The following is a 9,696-nucleotide window of genomic DNA, read 5'->3' as shown; positions in this document are numbered from 1 at the left end:
ATTTCAACGAATTTCTAGGTTGAAGCTTCCTCGTCACTGATTCAATTGTATCATTAATAATTTTTTTAATGTATTTTGTTATGAATAGTTAAGCTCTTCAGTACTATGGATGAGTAATTATCATTGATGAACCTTGTAACCTAAATTAAGTATTTTATTTTTTTTGATTTTTCTCATCTATTCTTAATGCTCTTTATTATTTGATTAATTGTAAACTAAAATATGATTACCTGTTAGAAAGGAATTTCAACGAGTATTACTTAATAGGAACATTCTTGCTAATTATCACCTAGGCTTATGAATAACACCTTAAACTGTATTGTTCTTGATAATTAAATGCTTTGTTTTATTTGTAATTCATTAATAGTCATAGGTAATTAAGTTAAGGCTAGAGGTTTATTTATTAAAGAATTAGGGATAAATACGAATCAATAAGCATACATAATAGGAATTGGTTATAACGAGAGCAATTTAGGATATAAAGGAGATTCAAGATCAGGCTCATCATTATCATATTTCATCATATTATATTCAATTCAATTTAATTTACTTTCACTATATATTCTAGAAACAAATCTTTAAAAAAAAACCCTACGCTTTTGTTGAATTGAAATTTGACACAAAAGACCAACCCTCGGACACAATAAGTGTGAGACTTTGAAGCATGATTGAATTGTCTTACATTGAAGATAGAACATTTCTCTTATCGAACCTTTGACCAATCCAAAACACATTTGGAAAAAAAAAATATGATACATCTGAATTAAAGATGACAACAATATCTTCAAAATAAAAAAATAAAAATAAAATCTAAATAATTTTTTTTCACTCCCTTATTTTATTCCATTACTATCATATTCAAATACAAATCTATACCATTAAGGTCCTTGACAAAAAGAAAATGAAATTCAAATTATTAGGGTGCATACATAATAATTAAATGACTACTCATATAGAATATTCTTTCTTTTGAATTTGGCAAGGTAACACATTATCATGTGGGCAAAGGAGATATTCCACGGGCCGATTTAACACATCTACACTTGGTGAATTGACATATTGGTCTCAAAGGATAAAAGCATGCAACTTTGGGACAATCATCATTTTTAGAGCATCTAACATTGGCTGAAATAACAAAAGAGAACACAATAATATAACTAAGGTGAGATCAAATCATATGTACAAAGTAAAGAAGAAAAATTGAAAAATAGAAGATAAAAGGTAGTTACGGTCAAAATCTGATGCATCAAGAAATAGAGGAAACAAGATAACCATAATGCATAGAAACTTAACAATTCTAGTCATGTTTCTTTACTTGTGCATGTAATAAATGGTTTTATGATTTTATAGTTTATAAAGCTCATCTTCTTCTTACATCAATTAATAATATTTAATATTTATGGAGGTGTAAAAGAAACCCTTTTTAATTGTCTTTTAGGTTCAACAATGTTTTGTATTTGTCCCTTTAACATACTTGGTGTAGATAGTATATAAGAAAACTTAACAAATTATAAGAATTCATTATTTCTTTATTAATTTACATGATTTTATAGCCTTTCATGATAAGAAAGGAAAAATTACTAAAAGATGAGTAATGTTATTAGACAACATATTTATGCATTGATTGAGTGTATTGGTTTAAATTTAACTACTAAGCATGGTTCATTAGTTGTCATTACTTCATATTACTTCATATGACACTTGGCTATAGTTATTCAATATTTTCGATTTTAAGTATAATAATAATTCCTCTAGGAGGATATGAAAAGTTCATGAGGACATGAAAAGTTCATGATTGGTAATAATGTATGTTTAGACTGATTGAAATACATGTAGTGATAATTCAAATGTATAAATCCTATAAGAGAAGTTACTCCCTAAGCCAATTCATTGGGTAGTTTTCCTAAGTTATTAAGAAATGTTTTTATTCACATTTAGATGGATACAACATTTATTTTTAGGTGAAACCTATAATTTGATGGAAGGTTTTATGAAAGCATAATTGTTTTGGATCCATCAAAGATATAGTTAAGGCCCAAACCAACTCAAATCTATTTCATGTGATCCAAGGTATTTAGTTATCTCATACGAAATGTAAGATATACTTTATGAACTTCACTTTTTATTATACTCGACTTGAATCTTGAACTGACTTGGATGTTGGAGTACTAACCTTGCAGGTCTACCCCTGCGCCACCGTATTAGAGATCAGCACCACCAGTTCATATCTGCACCAACCGATTATATCCAATTTTTATTATATAATGGAACAATGACACCGTCTATGGGAATCGACTTTTGATTCCTACGATTTCCACAATTTCACACTCGCTCTTCAATTCGGCAGTTAGTAACATTCTCAGGTCACCAAATCAAGAGCATTCATAATCGAACATGAATATCCATCATTCTCGATCCAATCAAGCATCATTTTAACTTCGATTTCTTAAATCATCAGACTTATGATTCCAGCAAAAAATCCACAAATGGATGATTCTAGATCAAATTCAAATATGTACCAGAATTACCCCAATATCATACCAAAGGTTCCTAATCAACCTCCTAACTATGGATCACTTCAATTATCCATCATTGACACGGTCTTTGACGTAACAACTTATGTCCTAGATCCATGACTAACACATCTTCTTCAAGAGGTGAAGAACCTATTAGTGATGAATGAACATCGTATCGCACCCAAATTACTAGATCGCGACAAAGCAAACCGAGCTCCAAACATAGAATTATTAGCGATCGAAGCACTTATCATTGTGAATCATAGTGTACATCGCTACAGCGTGAAGTAACAAATATGTCGATTTTATTTTATCATATCTTATTGTCACCACTGAAATCCACAAAGCTAGTATAATCGATGGCAATTCATCGGCTACACCACATATTCCTTCTAATACTCTAATATTGCACCAAAACTGGAAACCAAATGCATGAACACGTTTGAAAGGGGAAGAAGTTCTACTTATCGCAGATACGAACCTACCGGTGGTCACACCAGTTTTCATTATTGATGAAATTCAAGGTAATATATTTCGAGTAACAATTTCCAATTTGAGACCATTGAAATATCAGGTCTTCGCCGACCCAATCCGGATATACAAGATAACAATAGCTTTGTAACTCATTCTAGAAGAACCTTAAAAATCAAGCCCCACATGGAAGAATACGAGGGAAAAAGACACCTTGGGCCCTGTAGCATTGAAGTGAAGTAATATCGCGGCACAAAAAATACCTGAGCATACCGCATGCTCGAAATACAATAGAGTCGTCGCCGAACTTTATTTATTCCAAAGGAAAGAAAAAATATCGATAAAACCCGCGAAAGAAAAGAAAATGTTTATCGCAACCAAATTAGGATTTGGGAGTCGCTTGTGCAAGATAAAGATATTAGTATCCCTCACATCCGTTGTACTCAACAGGACCCATTTAGTTACTTTTGCGAAAGAGTGTAAGTGTGATGTTAGTTTGTGATCTTCTACTTATTTAGGCGGGAAAAAAAAAGAAATTTTTTTTAGGTTTTTTTTTATTGTGCTCGCCAGGATTTCAAAATCATGTGCCTATATATTCTCAGGTGCAATGGAAAAATCAGAGCTCTATAAAGAACCACAAATTTGTTGGTTGAATTTGAAGAGTGATGCTTGAATCGCATTGAGCGGTTAAACATTGTTTGTTGCTCGCTCTTAGAGGCTGAAGCGTTAGTTTAGTTCGCGTCGAAATGGATTAAGCTTACTCATTTACGAAAAGTTTTCGAAGTCGCGCCAAGGCAAAAAAAGGGTTTGATTGGTTAAATTTCTTTTAAAGGATATAAGTGTCAAATGTCTAAGCTACACAACTTGTATTCAAACCCTTAGGAAAAGGTAGGACATATGTCCAGCTCGTCTATTTAATTTGTTTATTGAAAAACAATGAGACAAATTTAGTCATAACTCCTTAACAAAAGGTGAGTATCAAATGGCGAAGCTATACAACTTGTATTCAAATATTTTGGAGAAAGGTAGGACATACGTCCAGATCGCTCGTTCACCATTTATAGAGTTAAGCTAAACTCACTTAATTGACGTATTCTAATTGGATAACGATTATTCTAGTGGTCAAGCTATACAACTCGTATCTCCTTTCCTTTTCCTACTTGTAGCGGAAGGATTCAACATTCTTGTGAAAAGATCAGTTGAGATGAGCAAATTCTCTGAATACATATTTGATAAAGAAGAAGAAATTTTCTTGCATCTACAATATATGGGTAACACAGTAATAATAGGTCAAAAAAGTGGAGGAACCTCAAGATAATTAAGACAAATTCAAAGTTATTTTAGTTGATGTCGGGCTTAAAAGTCAATTTTCAAAAGAGTTGCATCATCGGTATAAACATATTCCACTGCTAGATCAATGAAGCTGCTGATATTCTAAATTACAAGGTAGGAAAATTTTCATTCAACTACCTTGAAATCGCGATAGGAGCAAATCCGAGATCAAAAAAGTCATGGCAAACTGTGAATGATACGGTTAGATCTAAACTATTCAAATGGAAAGATAAACATCTTTTCATCAGTGGTCGTGCAGTAATGCTAAAATCAGTACTTTCAGCTATTCCAGTTTATTTCCTTTCTTTTTTCAAAGTTCTGTCAAGTTTTGTCTCAAAACTTGAATCTATGTTTAAAATTTTCTTTTGGAGTGGGAGAGAGGATGAGAAGAATACAAGCTAGGTGAAATGGGATAGGATTTGCAATCCTATCAATGAAGGAGGCTTGGGTATAAGAAATTTGAGAGTTTTTAACATGGACTTTTTGGTAAATGGGGGTGGAAAATCATACATAATAGGATTGGCATGTGGTATAGAGTATTGACATGTAGATATGGTGAGATTGATGGTTTTTTGAATTTAAACAATGACAAAGGTTCGTTATGGTGGAGAGATATCCATAACTTGGATGTAGCTTCCATAAACTATGCTTAAGAGTATTCGGTTAAAGAGAGTTAAAAGGTAATGATGTTGTAAAATAGGACAAAACATAATCGGGAGAATGTTTCTTAATAGGTAGGTTGTTAAAGACAACTTAGTGAAGAGAGGTATCATTGGCCTAGATTCACATCTATGTGTTGGTGGGTGCGGTATAGGCGAATATCCCGCCTTTTTATTAGTGCCCATTTTTGTAGTTATATTGTATATGGTTTGCAGTTATCTTGGCGTATCCATAATATTTCAAAGAGAATGTGTCTTCCATCTTAAGCAATTTGAAGCCTTATTTGGGAGTGGATGATCGCATTCCAACAAATTAAGGATGGTGTGGTTTAGTTGCATTTGAAATATATGGAAAGCAAGAAAAGATAGTCTTCAATAACAAAGATGTTTCGATGGAGCAAGTGTTTGCCTGCAAATTGCAATTTGGCTTTTTTCAACAAAGTAAAAAACTCCTCAATGCAAATGTAAGTGACAATTTATTGACAGATTTCAGGTTCAGTACAAGTGTAATGAATCAACAGTTTCAAATTCTTATATAGTACAACAAATGAAAGAATGAATGAAATTTATAATCACTTTTGAGCCAGATTAATTTCAAATTTTCAAGTGAAATTCAGCTTGACATTGCTGTGCAAGGCTTGAAGAACCAAAACATGTCCAAGGCCTTGGTTTCTCTTCCATCATTTACTGTAATACTTTTGCTGTTGTTGTGTGCTAACGAGTCCTTCGCAACTCCCTTGTTTTGCTCAACTTCTTCAAGTATTCCTCTCTCCTGCATAATAAGCTTCATCATGAAGTTTGCGGCATGATGATTATAATAAGAATAGTAAGTCATCATCGGTCAATAAGAATAGTTTAATTGTAGAGTTTGAACATACCATGAGCCGGGATTTGGAACACTTTGAAGGGTTAGGTTTAGTGAGTCCTGCGGAGAAGCACTGAGGAGAAGGAGGATTTGTTCGAATCTGTTGTAAAACATTCTCCCTCTTGTGTCTTACATTCTCCATGTCAAGAGTTATAGGCATGTTTTCTGCCTCATCGGGTCTTCTGCATAATACAAGAGTAAAAAGTTAGCTAATTCGGACCAGATAGCTTACGGTGGACACCTATTAAACCCAAACACTGATACGGACACGGGGCAATTGACACAACTTGACACTAAGGAAATGACACAACTTGACAATAAGACATCGGTAATAATTAATTGAATGTAATTACATATATCGATGTCACACATTATAGGGGAGAGAATGCTTACTTCTTTCGGTTTAACTTTCCTTTAACACACGTCCCCTCCAATCTTTCAGCCTTATCCATTTCAAGCAGTGGTTTCCTTTCGGCCAAAGCTTTAACCGGCGGAGTCTTCTCATGCATAACAACTTCTTCTTTAATTTCTATTGGGTTCAAATTTTCAGTATTTTCAGTATTTTCTCTCTCCCTAGCTCTTATTGCCATTCTCTTCAATTCATTGCAGAATTCTGTGATTTGATTCAAAATAGGCCGTTTCGAAAACAAGTTCTTCGCAGAAAGAGTTGATTTCAATGAAGGTACCGCCGCATTGTTTTCCTGCAATGTTTCATCAACTGGTTTCTTCTTCTCATCACTTGACTTGATCAAAGCCTTCGTCAACTTGAATTGAGGAGTAACCAAATTCGGGTTTTGGTTTTCGCTATCTATGTTGAATCTGAATTTATCATCTTGAGGAGAAGATGATGAAATAGGTGGCACCCTTCTCTTGAGTTTCATATCTCTAAAGAAATACACAAACTCTAATATCAGTGACTCAATCTTTCAGCATAATCTCAAATCGCAATCGAAAAGGGAAAGGGTTTAGATACAATTACCTTTTACTTTTGTCACTACTTGGAAAATTTTCTGAGAAATAAAATGGACTTCTACTAGCCTTCATAAAAGAGAAAACACAGAATTAAAAAGAAAGAAAGAATTAACATATGAAGCACTCGAAACACGACACTGATACTAACACTAACACGTTGAATCAGTAACAATTTGAAATAAAAAAAAAAAGAAATAAACGATACATAATCACAAATATTGGTGTCGGTCTCACACACCGACACTGACACATCTTTTTTCAGAGGTGCCGATAGTTATATCATTATTCATAGCTAATCTTAAACAAAAACCAGCTAAAGCAGAAATCTTGATCTCAAAGCTAACAAAAATAGAAACATAGAGTACAAGAATTGAAACCTTGAAAGGGCTAGGTGATCTGAGAAAATCCTCTGCTGTTTTAGGGTGATTGCAATCTACAACAACAACAAAAAAAACCAAAAACAAGAAATGAGTAACGAAAGACCCATTAATAAAAATCGAAACTTTAACAAACCCAATTGAGAATCAACTCGAAAGAAAGAGAAAAAGAAACGAACCAGGTTTGCAAAACCAAGCTTCATCATCGTTGTTGTTGATGTTATGATTGAGGGACAAGAAATCGACGTATTTGGGTGCGTTGAGGTGTTCGTAGAGTTCGTCTACAGCGAAGTTCCATTCTAGATTCTTCCAATCGATTTTCGCGGGTTCCATTGATGATCAGAGAGAGGTGAGACAGAAAGAGAGAAAGAAGGGTTGTGTAGTGAAGATGGTAAATGTGACCGTTATGAGAGTAACGGAGTTGACGTTTTTCTGACTTCGGACCGTTGGAGATTTATTGTCTGTAGTGATGAGTTTTTTTTTATCATAAAGAGATGTATCTAAGATTCTACATCATCTACACTGGATTTATTATATTTTTATTAAATGTAATGTGAATTTGATTTTTTTTTAATCAAAATTTAACTTTTACACTTGTCTCATCTACACTGGATTTATTATATTTTTATTAAATGTAATGTGAATTTGATTTTTTTTTAATCAAAATTTAAAGAGACAATTCGGCCTAACTAAACTAGCCACTAACGTGGAAGAGACATGCATCAAAGCAACTAAAGGATCTTAATCGACCTGATACAGATAAGATAAGGGAACATGAGCATTAATAACGGTTAATTGGCTTCAAACATATGGAAGACTAGGAGTCGTATATATAGTCATAACATTGGAAGGAAGAGATCAAGCAATTCGCACATCAAATCATAATCAATACAACTAAGACCTTGTTGGCCTTCGCTAGTAAGGTTACACAAGTGTACTTTTACGAGTACATTAGGTGCCAATTGTGGGGCCTGTTAAAAACTAATATGGGGCACAAATAATTTCCAACAACAAGTTAATCCCATCTCACAATGGTAAGGGTTATCACCTCTAGTAACAGCAATAAGCGAGCTTCTATAGTGCAGATGTTAGTCGCTATAGAAGAATTGTGTAGTCAGGATGAAATGTCGTAGGACAATGTATGTGACATTCAATAGAAACAAGCACGATTTGATGTAATCGAACAATAAGATCATGTGGATCCCTAACCACTCACTGCTAAAATTTGTTACGCTCTAGTCCCCGCCATTTTGAAGCCGTCATCCCTATTATCGTTTTATGGTAAGAGCGATCAGCAGAAACACATAATCTCCATCAATACTCAAATGGCAATCATTAGGGTAAGTAACTCATTAAAATGCAAATTGATGGATGGAACATTGAAACATGTGGCCCTCCAATGGTATATGCGTTTACCGGGGTTCTCGATATCAAGCTACTAGGATCTGGCAAGAAAGATGATCCACCAGTTCTAAGCTAACAAACACCAGAAGGTTTCCACAACGAGCATGTTCAACGTTCAACAAGGTCATATTGATCCCTTATAGGAATATTTGGCCTGGTTTAACAAGGAAACCATCAAGGTAACCAATCTAACTCATGAGATATTCGTTGTAGCTTTCCATAACAAACTCAAGGACGGACACTTTAATGAGTCCTTTGCTCAAAAGCTGACGGCTTCAATGGAAGAAACCATGGAAAAGGCATAATATTATATCAAAGGAGGATAAAGAAATGCAAATAACAGAACTTAGGTGTCATACCCCAATTCCCCCCCCCCCCCCCCCCCCCCCCCCCACCCTTTTATTCATATCATTAGGTCTAGAAGTTTAGATTTCATCTATTTAGCATTCATATGCATTTGGTTGAATTCATTTGGGTCATGGCATTAGGACATTTTAACAACTTTCGTCATTATACATGCATTATATTGGTTTTCATATGCATTTGTCAAGGTTAGGTTAGCCATGGGTTTACCACTTAACATTTCTAGGTATCATCCATTCAATCATTGCATTTAGTAAGTCTTGGATTTTGATGTATTTGCATAGTAGGGTTTGGTTCAAGTAAGACCAATTAGGTTTATGTTATTTCACAATCCATTCATATTTTATTTACTACATGTTTAAAGGTTATAGCATGTTACTCATTGCATATTTAACAAACTTATTATGAAAAACAATTCAATGAAGCTTAGTTTCTTTCCTATTTTTGTGACCTAGTTTAATAACTTTTCTTTCCACTTTCTTCACCAAATATCATAAGACATTGTATGCCATGTTTCTTTTTTAACAACATTTGAAATAATTTAAGACCTTATGTGTACTTAAACATTTTCATTGCATTTATCTATAATAATAATTTTGTGGCTTAAATAATTCAAGCATCAGAAATGCTGCAAGATGTCTAGAAGGTTTACAAATTCTACATATACATCAAAGTGCTACAAATATACAAAGTTGGATTGCAAAGATTATAGTATCTCAAAGTTTTGTTGTCAATTT

The 9,696-nt window shown here is 33.7% G+C and overlaps 1 protein-coding gene and 1 long non-coding RNA gene across 3 annotated transcripts; both read right to left on the bottom strand.

Moving 5' to 3' along the window:
- Window positions 1–811: 811 nt before the first annotated feature.
- LOC131657023 (uncharacterized) lies at window positions 812–1,369 on the bottom strand. Its single transcript, XR_009300437.1, has 2 exons — window positions 1,230–1,369; window positions 812–1,125 (listed from the first exon to the last, which is right to left on the bottom strand). It is a non-coding gene; the product is annotated as an uncharacterized LOC131657023 (long non-coding RNA).
- A 3,933-nt stretch (window positions 1,370–5,302) lies between these two features.
- On the bottom strand, window positions 5,303–7,658 carry LOC131657022 (uncharacterized). Of its 2 annotated transcripts, none has more exons than XM_058926539.1 (6): window positions 7,372–7,658; window positions 7,193–7,248; window positions 6,823–6,881; window positions 6,237–6,728; window positions 5,857–6,025; window positions 5,303–5,762 (listed from the first exon to the last, which is right to left on the bottom strand). In XM_058926539.1, exons 1-6 carry the CDS (start codon window positions 7,523–7,525, stop codon window positions 5,592–5,594), a joined length of 1,101 nt encoding a protein of 366 aa, XP_058782522.1. In that variant the 5' UTR covers window positions 7,526–7,658; the 3' UTR covers window positions 5,303–5,591. The 2 variants fall into 2 exon arrangements, with proteins under 2 accessions (XP_058782522.1, XP_058782523.1); XM_058926540.1 differs by having other exon boundaries at window positions 5,315–5,750; window positions 7,372–7,656.
- Window positions 7,659–9,696: the final 2,038 nt, after the last annotated feature.

Source organism: Vicia villosa, linkage group LG3 (assembly GCF_029867415.1).
Source record: "Vicia villosa cultivar HV-30 ecotype Madison, WI linkage group LG3, Vvil1.0, whole genome shotgun sequence".
Taxonomy (NCBI): Eukaryota; Viridiplantae; Streptophyta; class Magnoliopsida; order Fabales; family Fabaceae; genus Vicia; species Vicia villosa.
This window is presented reverse-complemented; position numbering and strand designations above follow the sequence as displayed.